General features: G+C 45.7%; 1 protein-coding gene across 3 annotated transcripts; it reads right to left on the bottom strand.

Moving 5' to 3' along the window:
- Window positions 1–3,983: 3,983 nt before the first annotated feature.
- TNFSF10 (TNF superfamily member 10) lies at window positions 3,984–14,579 on the bottom strand. 3 transcript variants are annotated; one of them, XM_037407309.1, is made up of 5 exons: window positions 14,314–14,579; window positions 10,421–10,573; window positions 8,803–8,845; window positions 7,947–8,066; window positions 3,984–7,251 (listed from the first exon to the last, which is right to left on the bottom strand). In XM_037407309.1, the coding sequence occupies exons 1-5, from the start codon at window positions 14,437–14,439 to the stop codon at window positions 6,803–6,805; spliced, it is 891 nt and encodes a 296-aa protein (XP_037263206.1). In that variant the 5' UTR covers window positions 14,440–14,579; the 3' UTR covers window positions 3,984–6,802. The 3 variants fall into 3 exon arrangements, with proteins under 3 accessions (XP_037263206.1, XP_037263207.1, XP_037263209.1); XM_037407310.1 differs by having other exon boundaries at window positions 3,984–7,248; window positions 14,314–14,578; XM_037407312.1 differs by lacking the exon at window positions 14,314–14,579 and adding an exon at window positions 12,302–12,542.
- Between the last annotated feature and the right edge of the window lie 1,876 nt (window positions 14,580–16,455).

The raw sequence follows: 16,455 nt of genomic DNA, 5'->3' as shown, positions 1-16,455 counted from the left end.
GGGATGAGAAATATGGAAAGAAGCAGAAGTTAAGCACTTTTTATTCACAGTTTTATCCAATAGCTGGATGTATGAACAAAACAGATTTAAAAAAAAATTTTTTAAAAAGCATATATAATGCACATCTAGTTTTCATGGAACTCCTGAAATATTGGTACTTCTCTTCAGTAGCTTTAAAGCTGTGTTGAGCATTGGAGATAAGGTAGAAGAGAGTTTCTAATTATGGACTTTTGAAATCTCTCTCCGATGTTCCAATCTTTCCATTTTCTTCTCATCCAATAAAGTTTTAATTCTTGTTTATATTATTGTTTGTTGTCATGCAAATATCTGAAGGCTTTGAATATAGAATGGTTATGGTTTTATTGTGGAGAGATGAAGAAAGTGGAAAACAGACTTTAAGGGAGAGATCTCCCATTTAAAAATGATGCACCTCCAACAACTCGCAGAAAAGCAAATGTAGGGTTTTTTATTGTATCCAGGAGCAGAAGATGTTTTGACTTGTATCATAAATGTGTTTAAAGAACAGAAGGTAGCATCTGGTGTATGCTTTCAAAGGTTATGGTTTAGCAGCTATCATCAGTGAGTAGTGCCGATGAGATAGTGGCAATCCAACTTAATAATGTCAAACCCAGAATGTGCTCAAATGACTTTACACGAGGCAGTAAACATCCGCAAGCAGACTTCAAAACAGTGCTAGTTTATTAATCAGCAGAGCTGTGCTCTAATGCCACTAATTCAGAGGCATCTGTTTTAGCGTAGCTTTTCGCCTTGCTCCAGCTCATTGTGCCGCTAAGTCACACCCTGGGCATTCGTGTCCCTCCTCCTCAGACTTGTTCACCAAGTGGAGAGAGAACGTGGTACATCGGTGTCGCTGTCTAATGCCCCGCACAGCCGCTCGCTCGCTCCCCTCCAGTGGGATGGGCGACAGAATGGGAAGAGTAAAAGTGGGAAAACCGGTGGGTTGAGGTGAAGACAGTTTAACTGGTAAAGCAAAAGCCACGCACAGGAGCCGAGCGGAACCAGGCATTCAGTGCCCACTGCCCACCGCCGGCAGGTGTTCAGGGCCACCCCCAGGGGAGCTGGGCTCCATCACGCCCAGCGGTGACTTGGGAAGGCAAAGGCTGTAGCTCCAGATGTCCCCCCCTTCCTCCCCCAGCTTTGCGTGCTGAGCGTGACATCATACGGTGTGGGAGACCCCCGGGGTCAGCTGGGGGCAGCTGTGCCGGCCTCGTCCCCTCGCAGCTCCTGGTGCGCCCCAGCCGGCTGGCTGGTGGGGCAGGGCGAGGAGCTGAGAAAGCCTTGGCGCTGTGTAAGCGCTGCTCAGCAGGAACTGAAACATCCCTGGATTATCAGCGCTGTTTCCAGCACAAATCCAGAACACAGCCCCGTACCAGCTGCTCTGAAGAAAATTAACTCCACCCCAGCCAACAGCAGCACAGTCGGTCACAGGTATGTTCACTCTGGGTTAAAGCTACATAGTGTTTATTAAATTATTTCTATCATGACAGTAGACCCATGACTCAATGCAAAGTGAGAATAATATGAGCTGAAGAATTCACAGTCAGACAGAAAAGAAAGTATCTTGAAGAGGGATGTGTGCCTGGGATTCTATTGTGTTTAAATTGCTGGTTTCTGAAAGGCAGTTTGAACAAATTTGTATTCCCTAATGTTTGCTGATGCTGTGAGTGTTATATACGTGATGTGTTTGATGCAGAAGCATTATGTGCATCGAAGACAAGGAGTGTGATTTCTATTAACTCTGGTAGAACTGCCCCCAAAAATGGGAAGCCGATTAAAGTGGCAGGCTTCTGCCATAAGCTGTAGCCTTGTCTCACTGACCATGAGCAGTTTGACAGCATTTCTGCCACAACCCAGTGTCTCAACTCAATGTCACCTCTAAAACTTTCAGAATAAATTCATGGAAATGTCTATATAGGTTTGGATTATGAATGTCTTGGAAAAAGGTACGGTATTACAAAGCAGCGGTGATCAGGCAGTTAACTGTGGTACCCTGGTAATCAGAGGAAAAATAATGATTTTTAACCTGTGACATAGCATGCAATTTCAGGTTGTTAATACAGAAAGAAGTTCTAGAGAACCAAATTTTGGATGATTCTGATGAAAGTTACTATAAATTTCCATGTAACTCTAATGAAAAGAAAAATCAACCTGTGAAAATTGGATCAGACCCAAGGAGGCTGTAGCGAGGTGGGGGTCAGTCTCTTCTCCAAGTAACAACAGTCGAGCATTGGAACAGGCTGCCTAGGGATGCGACTCAGTCACCATCCCTGGAGGTTTTTAAAAAACCTGTAGATGTGGCACTTGAGGACATGGTTTAGCGGGGGATCTTGGCAGTGCTGGGTTAACAGTTGGGCTTGATGATCTTAAGGATCTTTTCCAACATACATTAGGATATCATAGAATCATTTATCTTCCATTTCTGCTACTGAATAGCACAAGGTGCCTTGGAGGGATGAATGAGATCTTATCTCCGGGTGCTTATTTATGCTGTATTGATCATTACATCCAGTCTTTCTTAGACCCTAATATTTAGATGTAATCTGAAAACTAAAATTACGAATCTCAAAAATCTCAGTGTCTGAACCAGGCTTTTTAACTGCAAACACAGCCCTGATCCTGCCTGGGCAGTGAATACTGCTGCAATACAAACAATAATTTTTACTAAGGCAAAGAGAGGCAAAAAATAGAAGTCCTTTTCCATGAAGTATTGAAAGGTACAATAAAAGCCAGTTAGCTGGCATGTCCTCTTTCCCATGGAAACACCAGAAAAGTAAGAACCCTCTGCAGAAATAAAAGCAGTCTGTATGAAGGGAATAATTTCTTTTCAAAACCTGTGTGCATCACTTCAATATGGGGCTGCGGTCATGGGGGCCGCTCCTCCCTGGCGATGGCATACTGGTGCCAGTGAGGCTCAGTGTGGATGGGGAGAGCAGCACACAGACCTACGCATCTGACTCCTGAGGTTTAAAGCATGCCTATCTATTCCAAATAAAGCCCAACAAACACAAACACTGGGCTAAATGTATTTAGATTATGAATCCATTAGGGAGGCAAGCATCCTTTTGTTAATCACGTAGATGTGCAGCACGTAAAGCAGTGATGAGGGTCTGCCAGAGCCCATTACTGTGAAAATAAGATAATTTTGGGTATTGCTATGAGGGGACGATGTCAAAGGAGACACACAGAGGTGAAATAGTCCTTGGGTTGGCTAAGGTCAGGGCAGTGTTCCTGGGGGTTTGTCCCCCAGGTCCCTGCTGCGGCACGTTGCTGCTGTTCCAGCCGTGGCCCTTCTCTGCCCGCGTAGGGCGAAACCATTTTCTCTCCCACCTCAGGGCTGGGGTTCAGATTAAGTGGTGCCTTTTTGTTTCCAGTTTTCTTGAGTTTCCAGGGTTTGCTTGGGTTTCATACACTTTTTTCATCGGGGCAAGTTTTAGAAGTGGAGCGAACAGACCACAGGATATCCCATGTTTGCGTTTGGGGCAGGGAGTGCATTTGTTTTCAGCATTAGGGGATCTCCAGTTTACTGCTGCTTTGCAGCATCTGTGTAAATGGTCCTTGTCCCTCTGAATTCAATATATCTTCTACTGTAGCTTGGTAATGGGTAAGGATCAGATGTTTTCCTACTAAACAGATTTCCCAAGTGTTTAAATAATTGCCAAAGCCCAGAAACACGAGAAGAACCTCAAGGGAAGGGCTCAGCGCTTTGTAGTCTCTGGTCATGAAATCATTTTCAGCAATTTCTTCAGTGTACTGCTTCCAGATGCTGTTCACCAACTAGGGGGGTCTGGAAGCCAGTTACATGACACAACACAATATGGCATTGCTCAGTGGTTTGCATTGTGTCCTTTGCATTGCAACTGTTTGCGGCATTTAATGGATTATAACCGACACCAACCAGTGTCGGAGAAATTAGTTTAGACAGGGTTGTTGTTATGGAAGCTATAAGCTCACAGCAATAACCGTTGCAAGACTAAAAAACTATTTACTAAAAATGTTTTATATAAAATGCATGTAGAAAAATTACACTATTTACATGTTACCACAACCTATAACCACAAATAAAAATTTGCTACATTCGCCATTCAAGGTAAAGTGAGATGAAAAGTATGATTCAGCGTGCAAATGTACAAACAGAAGTTTCTGTCTTTCCATTCATCTTCAAATGCGTCCCATCTGATGTTCCTTGATAATCTCCCCCCAAAGTAACATCGGCAAGCATGCCTTTGGATTACTCAGGAATAAAATAGGATTATTTGGTGTGATCCCTGTTGCGATATGCTCTGCATGCAGAGAACAAGAACATGTACATTTAGATACAAAAGGCAGGCAATGCCAGGGAGCATTCCCCAAGTGACAGTGGGCACAGTGTTACATAATGAGAGCCGAGGGGAGAACATGCAGCAAAAAAATCGGTGTGTAATAGTTTCTCTCAGCATCAGCTGAAAGTTTGTGGAGTCCCCCACGGTTTCCTTCCAGTCCTTTCTAGCAGCCACTAGTGCTCTTACACAAATCGGTTCTTACCCAGAGAGAGTTTCTGACTCTAAGCTGTCACCAGTACATCCAAAATAATTTTTCACAGTTCAAATAACTTTTCTTTCAAATAAGCTCCTAAAATAACATTTCTTAAAAAAATTTAATAATTAACTTTTAAATATAATAAATTGTGAAAATAACCTCAAACCTGCTAACATGGGTCAATCCTGTGCCGAGATGAAAAAGCCCGGTCCGTTTGCAAAGTGAACCTACAAAAGTCATTTCTCCAATGTAGCAAACACCCAGATATGTAGGGAATGGTTTTGTTCTCCCCAGCATTTTCTGGCAGGCAGAAAATTTCTGAATACAATACTGAAATCAAAAAGAGAACTGTAGAAACATTTTTCTGATCTCTGTTGAAACAGGTGATTTGAGAATGGGGCAAACCAAAGTGTTCCAGTAAACGATGGAGAATTTCATGTGTTTGCCACTGAAAACATTATGTGTGACGCTACGTTAAAACAGCAGGCAAAAGTTAAAACTCATCGGTTTAGGCTTACGGCAGAGTGTTTCTTTGCCCTAACTTGTGAAATGGAGGGTATTCCTGAAATTCTTCTCTGGCTGCTCAAACACAGGTATTTAAGGGCACCAATGTACCTGCTTTTCGGAATGGCAAATAAATGCAGGGGCTTATGCCTATTCATTTCCTCTTGTTGACAAAGTAGTAAGATGAACGATGCCCATTTACTCACGAGGCCCGTATGCAAGGGCTGTAGGGTGATTTAATTACCAGAATGGGGAGATGAATGTGAGGGTTCCCACAGCAACATTAGTGTATTAAAAAAAGAAAAAGAAAAAAAAAAGGAGACAACCAGACTTTCCCCTGACATCATTCTGTTGACATACAGTAACATGTGCAGAATAACCGTCTTCCTTTCCCTCCAATTTTTTTCCACTTTCACCTTCTTTTCCCCGCTGTTTTCTCTGAACCTGGGCAAAATGCGTTTGTGGTGCAAACTGGCATCGCTCCACTGACAGGGCTGCAGATGTACTGATTTATGCTGCCTGACTTTTGCTGTGTCTAGCTTACACTTGCAAATCTTTCGTTTTCCTTTATTATATTTTTTTAATGTAAGAGTTAGAAAATATAGTGGCCAGTTTTTTTAAAAAAAAATATGGTTTACACAAAACTATGAGGATTTCCCACCCATTTCTAAAAATAAAGTAAAATCAAAACAGCATTACCTAAATATGCAGCTCTCGATCAAGTATAGATAGTTGTGTCTGTTCTCCTTAAGATATTAGTCATTGGGGTGTTATTTCACATTACATCCTACCAAATACAGGCCAGTACAAATAAACATGGAAGAACCATGTCATGCTTAATTTGTGGCAAATGTCTCAATGGAATTCAGTATTTACAGAAAAACACCTTTTTTTCTGGATCAACTGCTGTCAACAGTTTTACAGCATTACTGAACCTGTTGGAAGCGGGGTGAAATCTTTGCAGTACAGCAATGAAGTAAATAGGCGCTATCATAATGCACTGATCAAAATAGTAATTGATTTCAAAACCTCTTCTGTGCCATTTCAGCAGTTGTTTTTATGTACAATATCCTGATTAAGACAGACTAATGTGTTTACTCAAGCCATGATCCTGAAAAACGCTTAAGCACATATTTAGTTTCAAGCACGTAAATACCCTGGCTTAGACACACTCTTTGTGTGCTTAAAATTAATTAGGCGCTTAAGTGCTTTGTTAGGTGAGGTGAAGATGTGCAGTTTGAGTTTCTGATGGCCTTTTAACTTTTCTAAAACTCAGGTTCAAACAAAAACTTCCAGAGGAATTCCATGGGCATCTGGGAAGCAGTACTTGCAGACAGGATCCCAATGGAGACCACGAATAAAACGTGATGGAGCATCCTCCATCCCACCTGCCACGGCTGAGCCAGCTGGGAGCATCTCTGCGGAGGTGGTGGCGAGCGCTTACCTGCCTGGGGTTCTGGATGAAGGTATCATCTGTGGTGTGCGAAATCCTCACACATCCCCGGCCTGGCGGGGCGGCGAGCCGTGGTGCCCGTGCCCGCACAGAGCATCGCCAGCATAGCTGCAGCCAGCTGCTGCTGCTCCTTCCCAGCTGCTGGGAGGGTGTCTGGCATGGTCGGACCTGGCGCTGAGTGAGCTGAGAAAGGGGACTTTGGTATTGTCGGTATTGCTACAGTGTTTGCTTATTATCCCCTATTTTACAGAATTTTAAGCCGGTCCTGACTAGGAAAACTGGCTCCTTTTGGAGCACCATTTTCACCTTTTAACTGATCATAAAGGCTCCAAAAAAACTTGCTTCCTTGTCCATGTCAACTATGTCACCATTACTGACAGAGACAAAAATCCTGTCCTCTCTTTTCAGCTGAAACACGCCACCTTGGTAGATGGAATAAAGTCCATATTCTGCCTTTTTAGACCAGCAGCTTGTTCTTGCGCTTTTCATAAGCAAAATGGGCTCTGGGTAATTAGTCAGTTTGTAAACATATTGGACAAGCTGTTTGGGGTTCCTGATCTGGGCCAACAAATCTGAATCCTCATTCTCATTTTCACGGAAACGAAAGTAAGTTTGTGCGTAGATGTAATACAAGCCCATCTGGGGTATCACTAACTCGCCGTTTCTCAGCTCCACGTTGTGAAGGAAAGAGTGGCCTTTCCTGGAGGACTCCCAGTTGTTTAGTTTTTGTCCGTTCCCTCTTCTGGGTGAGGAATCTACTTGAGGAAAAAAGAAGAGAGAAAACATGAAATTAAGCCAGATAGTGAAGCCAGGTGTCTGCTAGTTGGGCAGTCTGGTTTTTAATAACGAAGTAAGGAAACCTGCTCTTCCCGGCGGTTCGTTAGGTCTGTTCTCCAACAATTTAAGGTCCAGAAGTGAGCTGTTTAGCTCTATGTGAGAATTCACACGAACCACCTCTATTTTTCATTTTTGTGCTCCCAAATAAGAGAAAATTTATCATGTTGTTACTTAGTGACAAAATTACAATATCCCTTTGTGTCCGATGCCCTCCAAAGCTGCAGGAACCCTAACGAGCCCATCATTAATATGGCCTGAATGTCAAGTCTCTCCTGTCTGTCTCGCGTTTCTAATGGGTCTGTCACCATAGCAGCTGGGACTCACAACTAACAGAAGGAAATTAAAGAAGAGAGGAAAAGTTCATGTTAGGAAGAAGGGTATTTCCCTCCTCCCCCCACCATGAAGGTTCCAGAAGAAAAGTTAGGGATGTATCCAGATGTATCTCCTCGTTGTACGAGAATTAGCCAAGAAAAATACCGTCTGGGACAAGACTTTGTGATGATTTGTTTCTTACTATACACTCAATGCAAGTATTAAAAGGTGTATGTAAGCATGAGGCTAGCAATGAGAGAGTAATTTCTGTGACCTTTAACTGTTTTTAAAGGTTTTTCCTTACTGCGTGGGGACGGGGACAGGGAATTCTTCCTATTGCTGTTGCCCGTCAGATGCGCCGCGATCCTGTTGCTGGGGCTGCGTGGGGGCTGCCTGTCCGTCGGCAGCATCAGGGCTCCTTCAGCTGAGGAGATATGAGAGAAGGAACCTCATGTTAGAAGCAAGAACATCAGAAAGTGAATCTGTCTCATCTGACCTGCTTTTCAAGAATAGGTATATATTTTCTTTAATTGACTGAATCACAGACTGAACGCTATGCATTGGGTAATGAGGTTTACATTTCCCTTTTCCTCTTGCTCTCCTTGAAATGTCTTTATGTGCCTCTCTCTTCTCCTTTTTCTCACCCTCACCCCCCCCCCCCCCCCTCAAAATTACCAGCAGACAACCTAAAATAATCCACGGTACCAAATTCTCACATTCACGATCAGTACCTTTCTCAGTCAAGTATTCACAACCTTTACTCCGAATTTCCACCTGGAGGTTGAAATGCATTTGCTCAGCGTGTTTGATGCCGCACGAGCTTCAGCAGAGCTACTCCTTAACTGATCTGTGTGTACAGCAGTTCAGTGCTGCTTGTTCACAGGAAAGCAGGCTTTTTAAATGTTCCTGTAACACTGTGGGACTGAGGTCCAGAAGCAGAGTCCTCTGCATCCACCTTGGTTACCTTGCTCTAACCACTTGACCGTATTTCTGGCTCCTGAAAAATTTGCCTTCTAGTAATAAGTAATCGTTTTTCAATGACTGGCTGCCGGTATGAGATTTAAGTCAGCGTCTTCTGCACTTCTAAAAAACTGAGTCACTACCCATCAGGTGCCACTAACAGCTCCTTTTTGCCACAGATAATAAAATTATTATAATACCGTTGACTGCAGATATGTTTTCCTCATAGCTTCTTGACATCATCTGCCAACACAAGAGAAAATGAATTAGTTTATCAGCAGAAACTGATAGGTAGAGGAAAAAGACACTTTCTCAGACCCGTGAAAATAAAGGATATTCTGGATTTGATCAACAAGCAAATCAAAAAGAGCCTATTAATTTGTTGTAATGAAGTATTTCTCCTTCTACATCTTTTATGTAACAGCATACGTGGGAAAACATTTTCCAGGGAGCTCAGCCATCTAGGTGTTAAGTCTATTGGAAAATTTGTCCCTCACGCTTTTTTCCAATAAGAGATACAGGATGCAAGCACAAGCTTCCATTTGCAGAATACCTGGCAGCATACACTTCTGTGAGATCCTAGCTCTGAGAAATTTTTATGCCTTTACCTATCTACCTAAGCTCTTAAACCAGCTTATATTACTTTCTGCATTCCCCTTCTTTATAACTGTTTGCTGACTGCTGACACGTACTAGTGCGGTTACCGACGGTGGTGCAGCTGCAGCCAGTGTGCTGATGGCTTGAGGCGATTTCCCTGCGTGACTAACATGGGCCCTGTATTGCCACTTACTGATGGGTTCTGCCCTGCCACCTTTCTATTTATCTATCTAGCCATCCATCTATATTATTGTATTACTATTATTATTGTTGTTGTTGTTGTTATCATCGTCATCATCATAATTTTCATTATCATCATCATTATAATTTATTATTTCTAGCACCCAGGCTATCTTTTTTTAAGCGATCAGGGAGCTGGTAGGTATACTAGATGTGTAAATGTCCACCAAATAAAACAATATTTTCTTTACACAGAAGTTCAGGGACTTCACTGGCATAATTTCCACCAAAGGAGCAGAGATCTCTGAATACAAATAGAAGATTTATTTTGGGTGGCAAGATCTGCCAGGTAAGTTTCAGCAAGATGTAAATTTGTATGGATAATTTTTTTTTTTTTTTTTTTTTTTTTAATGTGCTGGAGATTTGAAAACTGTTCCGGATTTTGGCCTTTCTGATTTTTCAGCCAGGCTTATTTTCTTCTCTGTCGCCAATATTGTATGTATTGCGTGTGAGTCATGCAGAAGATGGTGTTCTCTGAACACTGAGCTGGGAAGGTGCTGTGCCTGATGCTGTGCACTTGCTCGCTCTTTCCAACCCTAATACATTACGCAGCTCATGACTAGACCATTCCTCAGGCACCTTTTTACCTTTCCCCATGTTACATTTCATTTCATTTTCTCATGTCAGTCTCCCTACATTTCCAAGGAGGGAGTGACACCTCTGCTAGCACTATGAGCTGTATGGTCAGGGAGAAAACAAGCTCGAGTCAAACACTTACCCCCAGGTATTTCAGACAAGCCAGCCTACACTGAAATTCGCTTAGAAAAAATGGATTGTCTCTGCTTTGTTATTTCCTGAATGTAGTGCAACCACCGTCCTGGCGGGTTTTTTGCTTCTGTGCAAGCATTCTGCAGCTGAAGCTGCGCCATGACTATTGCTTTGCAAAAAATCTATCCGAGAGCCCCCTTTATTCTGCCAGTAGGATTCTTTGAATTGTACCATCACCCAGCACACTGTTCCAGTGTGTCGGTTCCCAAATACCTTTTTAATTAACTTTCCCAGGTGCCACTTTACTTGCCAGCAGGGATCAGCCACTCTGTCTTCACTTTCAGTTAGATCCAAGTTTTGGATGAAATCTCCCATTTCCTCACTGGTGAGACAAGCAATGCCGCTCTTGGAGTACGTGTCCCGGAGCTGCAGCAAAAGAGGAAGCCAGGATTTTTCTCCTGTGATGCGCTCACAGAGATGCAGCTACAGTATGTCACTAAATTCATTATGCTGAGGAACACACTTTCTTTTCTTTAAAGCATTTGCTAGTACAGTGCAATGTATATTATGCAAAAATATATATGACTATGTAGACAGCATGAGTAATTCATCCTGGTTTAGCTTATTTATTTAACTATGATGGCATACCTAATATGCAAAAATATACTTGCATTATCTCCATGGACATAGTTTTGGTACCCAGCACTCAACTAAATAAGCTTTGTGAAAATTCAGTACCCAAATCACTCAGGTTGTGAATTCTTCTAGTTCTGCATTAGAAATATTTCTTTTGCAGAAGGGCTTTTTCTTCACAAATTATTGAGGATGAAATCAAATACTAGACCTTAAAAGTATTTTCTATTCTGTCTGTTCAGCCAATGCCATTTTTAATCCAGGCTTTTGCTGTTATAAATCCATACCATATCCTCCTCATATCCAGTCTGGGGTCTCCTCTTAACTGTATTTGACCTAGTAGTCCAGAACAAAGTCCAGGCAGCAGAAATGACATTTGGGTCCAAATCAAATTAAAATGCTGAATGCTTATGACATGGGCCTGTGTCTATATCCTCTAGTCATAGAGAAAACACCTTTTTTTTTCTGATAAAAAGAAATAAGTTTGAAAAGAGTGGCAAGACTCCTGTTGGCTCCCAGGGAATCCGACTGGGAGAGCTTATAGCACCGCAAAAAGCTCTTCCCGAGCTCTGCAGCATCCGCAGGCCAGGCGACACACACACAACTCCAGCTGGCGCTGTTGGTTAATGTACGAGCCCACAAACCTGCGCTGCCTCCAGCAAATGCCACAAGACCAGCTCCTGTGCGCTTGGAGCTGGGCTGCGGCTGCATCGGCTCCAGCCTGGCAGGACTTGTGTGCAGCAGAGGTGCTGCAGGAGCTGGGAAGAACCAGCAATAAGCTCGCGCAGATGGACTTCTGGTTGCAACATTGACATTTCGCCCTTGTTCTGTTTAAGAAGTTTGGTTAGGTTTGCTAAACAGATAGGTTTAGGAAGAGATTTCCCACTCCAGAAGGATGGGGAGATTGAGCCATACTGCCCTGCCGAACAGCACCTTGTTGCAGCAGCACGCTCCACCGAGCTTCGTCTGCTCCTTGCAATGGTTTTGTAGTTTATAGGCATCAGAGTGGCACAGGGCCAGCACTACAAGTGTCTGTGAAGGTTTCTGTGTCTTTGCTGAGGAGTACAATGATAAATCAGGTTTCTTGTTTCAAGAAAGTGATTAATATGAGGTGCTTGTAAAGGCAAAACCGCACTTAAAATTAAGGGCTCTGGCAGATTTAACTATGCTAGCTTCTACAACAAAGTAATCTGAGGAAGCGGGGTTTTTAAAAAAACATAAAATATATGTGAGCAGTTGAGCTGTTACTGTGTATTGTCTGACCAGATCTCCTCACTTCTGAGCTTTGCCCTCCAGTCTGGAAGCACAGTCCTCCTTCAATGCTTCTGCCTTCTCCTTACCTGCACACTTTCCCCCTAACAGCTTTAGCATCCTGGCCTTGGGACAGTGTTTTGCACACATTTTGAAATCCTCTGGGAATGCAACCTTGTGTTAGCACCATATGGTACTGAAGGACTGGTATTTCTGTTTTATGGGTAGAGAAAGCAAGGGTGTTGTAAGACTTGCTCAAATGAGGTTTACCTGTAGCACTGAAGTCTTTGAGGACAGAAGTCCTGCAGGAATACTGTCTTGTTAAAGCTTCTCTCCTATTCCAGGAGCTGTATGTGGACTATGTTTTCAAAACAGAAGGAAGTCTGAGGATATTTCCCTTGCAGGCCTGTATCCTGAAGCATAATGAACTTTATTGTGCTCATGTCTCAGCACTTCCTCCCACAGCAGAAGCGTTAAAACAAATAGCCATATTCGTAGTCCTACTCAGATTACTGCAGCTGTAGAGAAAAAAACCCTGCTAGCTATACATTATTCTTTTTCTAAAGATAAAAATATTTGTAGTCTGGGCAGACATAGTAGTTTGGTGAAGGTGTAGAAATGCAGATATTATGAACGACAAAGGGAAGAGAAATGGGCAGGCAAAAATTGCAGTTTATCTTTTGAGATTTATTCCACATGCACCACGTGGATGCATGGTAGCAGACTGTGTTTCTGGATAAGCTGCTTCCTTGTTTATTGTGCACCAGATGGCACATGCAAGAGTATGTGCTTAAGGAACCCCCTCCAGAGCCAGTAACCTTACTCTGCAGCCCAGCAGAACTTCAGGGTGGGCAGATTTAGCTTTTCACACCAAGTGCAGGCTTTTTATTCTTCTGAAAAAGTGAGTTGTATTTTGGGCAAGTATCGCTCGGTACAGTTGTGTCCCAGGTACATGTTTGAGTAAAAGGAAGGGAAAGGTAAGTGTGGTTACTAATTACTTAGATTGGCAAGCTTGTTAGCAAAGGACTCCCAACCATATGCATGAAGAGATGAGAATGCATGAATGTGTTTTTCATTAGCAATATTATGTAACCAGATTTCCTAAAATCAACAGGTTTCTGCTACACACACACCCCCCACCCCCCAAATTTCACCAAATGTGGGGCAGCCACAGCTATGAACTTAGCAGGAAAATCTGTTTTGTGCATTTCCCAAGTGTGAGCACTGGCTGCAGAATGACTGCATCCCCTTCGCCATTTGCTTCACAGAGGACTTTGACACCTCAGAGGACTCCACCTATTAAACCTGATGTGGAATAAATGCACAGGTAACGTAATATTTTACATTTTTGCAATACTCTTTGAAGCTGTGTAACTATAGCACACCTACCTGCAGTTAGGTTTATCTTTGTGCCAGGGAAAGAAACAAAACTGGTACAACTGGCAGCAGGACTGGGAATTTGGGGCAAGGCACTCGGGGAAAGGCTGAGTGCTGGAGGGGCAGTGAAAAGCAGGACCCCATGGGTGCAACAGGCTCACGGGGCTCTCGGCTAAATGCAGTTTTCTTGGCATGCCAATGATCTTTGGCAGGAAGAGGAAAGAGTTAAGCAGCGGCTGGACGGTGGCTGCAAGACCAAAGCATCCAGACTACACAATGGGTATTTTCCAGGTCATTCCGGGGAATTCAGTGGTGTTTGCTGTCTGGGTGAAGTTCCTCTGGGATTAGTCATTGTCTTAAAACTATGCCTTTTCCTAGAGAAGGCATTTAAAAGGCACCTCAGCCTTTCTCAGTGTTTCCTTCCCCGTCGCCTCTGTGCAAACCCAGTTGCCAGAGGCTGCTGTTGTCCCCCGAGCGCCGCGAACGCCGCCGCAGCGCTTGCGGGCCCCGCAATGTGCTGAGGCAGCAATCCAGCGCTCTAATGAGAAGCATATTTGCTACTTCTCTGCAAAAGCGCCTAACTTGGAGGGGGGGGGGGGGGGGGGGGGGGAGGCAAAGCAAAAACTTTTGGGTCGTCCTTGCCTCGCTCTCCCCGCGCTGCCTGCACGTCCCCGGCCCGAGGGCGGCGCGGACAAAGGAGCGGGCACCGGCGGCGCCAGGCGCTCCGTCTGCGGGGCGCTGGGCACGGCTCCGCTCCCGCCCGCAGCCCCGCTGCCCCGCACCCGGCTGCTGCTCGGAGCAAGGCCAGCCGCCGCGCCGGCTTCGGGCCGCCCTGCCTTTTCTTGGCCCGAAATGAGGGAGAAAGGGAGAAAACGGCCCGGGCCGGGCCGCCCGCCCCCACTAACCTGTTTGAGCTCGTTGGTGAAGTAGAGGAAGGTGATGGCCACGCAGACGGACTGCAGGAGCACGGCGGACACCAGCACGGCCCCGCAGGTCTGCGCGGCGCTGGGACCGGCCGCGGGCAGCATCATGGCCGGGCAGCGCTGCGCCCCTCGCTCGGGGGGACGGGGGGCTTGTCCCTGCGGCGGAGGAGCGGCCCGGCTGGGCTGGGGGCTCACCGGCCGCTGTCCCGAAGCAAAGTGCAGCCCCCGGCCGCCCGCCCGCCGCACACCCCGCCCCGGCTGCGGCAGCCCCAGCCCCGCGGGGGGCGGTGGAGCGGGCGGGACCCTGCCTGCCCTCGGCCCGCCCCGCCCGGCCCGGCCCGCCGGGACGGGGCTGTGGGGGGGGGCGGGGGGCGGCCGCCGGGACGGGGCTGAGGCTGGGGCAGGGGGGCGGCCGCCGGGACGGGGCTGGGGGCGGGGGCGGGGGGGCGGCCGCCGGGCGCCTCCCGCGCGCCTCCCGCTCCCCCCGCCCCGAGGTGGGGGTCGCTTCTCAGCCGCCGCGTTGCAGAGCGTTTGAGCGAGCGCCGCCGGGGACCGGTAGGAACGGGCTTTTTGGGGCGGTTGAGGCTCTGGCTAAGAGGGGAGAGGCCCCAGAGCTCCCCGAGTCCTTGCTGGGGCCTCTGAGCTCCTGTGGAGCTGCTGGGTGGCAGAGCGGGGCCTGGGGGCCCCGACCTGGCCAGGAGGCCCAGCCCGGTGCTGCACCGCTTCTCCCCCCATCATCGATCCGTAGAATCACATTGGTTGGAAAAGCCCTTTAGGATCGCCAAGTCCAACGGTTATCCCAGCACTGCCAAGGCCACTGCTGCACCATGTCCCTTGGTGTCACATCTACACATCTTTTCTGTTCCTCCACCACCTCCCTAGGCACCTGTGCTTGATGTCATAGTACGTGAACATCGGGTGCATCTTGAACTGGCTTGATCTGAAACCACTTTTGGGTTGGTTTGGCTGTTTTTCAAACCTTGAAGACTCCTTGCAAACTTTTCTGCAAACGGTTGAGCCCAGAGAGAAGTTTTCTGTGGGTGTGTGCGAGTTAAGGTGTGGCCACTGACTTTCACTGGGGTTTTGACACCTCCACGTTGCACAGGCTGGGCTACCACTTCACAGTGATCTGCAGATGCTTGAAAACAAGCAGAGGTAGCGCCACTATGGTCTGCTAATAGCATAGCTGTGGAAAACTGGGATTTCAAATCCCAGCGCAGAGGCTTGAGTGTGTTCGCTGTCACGCTGTTACTACAGGGCAGTAAGAAATTTTGGCTCTTGTCCAAAATCCATAACCCGGGTGCTAAGATGCAGGTGGGAGTTCTCAGTTACAGCCAAAAATTGAAAGAAAGATCTCTCCATCTCTCCTGACTACGGACAAGACCTTTAGAAGATGTAACCACAGTGTATTCAACCATTTACAGGAAAATTGATTGTTTTTTCTCCATCATAATGTAGCAAAATGATCCCTGGATCCCTGTTCATCACAGCAAAGCAGGCAGTTTATTTGTCTGGCTCTTTGCAGCATTCAGTCTGTGTGCCAAAACAGTTCAGATCTGTGTAATTCCAACACATATGTCAGATGGAGAAGATGAACGTTTTCTTGAAAGTGAGATCATGGTCTCCTCCTATGACTTCTCAGCAAAGTCAGTGTGACATTTTGGGCTCCTGCTTTGGAGCATCCAAGCCCCTTGCTGAGCAGGGCTGGTGGGACTCCTGTTTGCTTTTACTTAATGCAAAGTAGCTCTCTGTAGCAGCTTCGGAACAGGAGTTTCCTATAGATTTGTAGCACATGCACAAAAGACTCTGATAAAAAAAATGGTCTGCATCCTACTCTGTTTATCATGGTTCATAAAGCGCTAAGAAAGACATTCCATCTGAGGGAGCCATGTAAAAAGTCAATCAAAAGGCGGTGAGCTAACCTGGAGGGAGATTCCTGCCTGATGAAGAAAAGTTTGGGCAGGTTTTCTTTCCCAGTGTTTAGGGAGGTGCTGCCTTGTTTGAAAGAAACAAAATTTCCTTCAGTGTTTCCTTTCAAAGAGAACAGAAACAAAAGTGAAAGGAAACCCAGGGCACTACAGAGCGCTCTTGTTATTGTTCACATTTAGGAGCTGGGCTTTACTC

This window comes from Falco rusticolus, chromosome 13 (assembly GCF_015220075.1).
Source record: "Falco rusticolus isolate bFalRus1 chromosome 13, bFalRus1.pri, whole genome shotgun sequence".
NCBI classification, from domain to species: Eukaryota; Metazoa; Chordata; class Aves; order Falconiformes; family Falconidae; genus Falco; species Falco rusticolus.
Note: the sequence above shows the minus strand (reverse complement) of the source record. Positions and strands in the feature narration are given on the sequence as shown.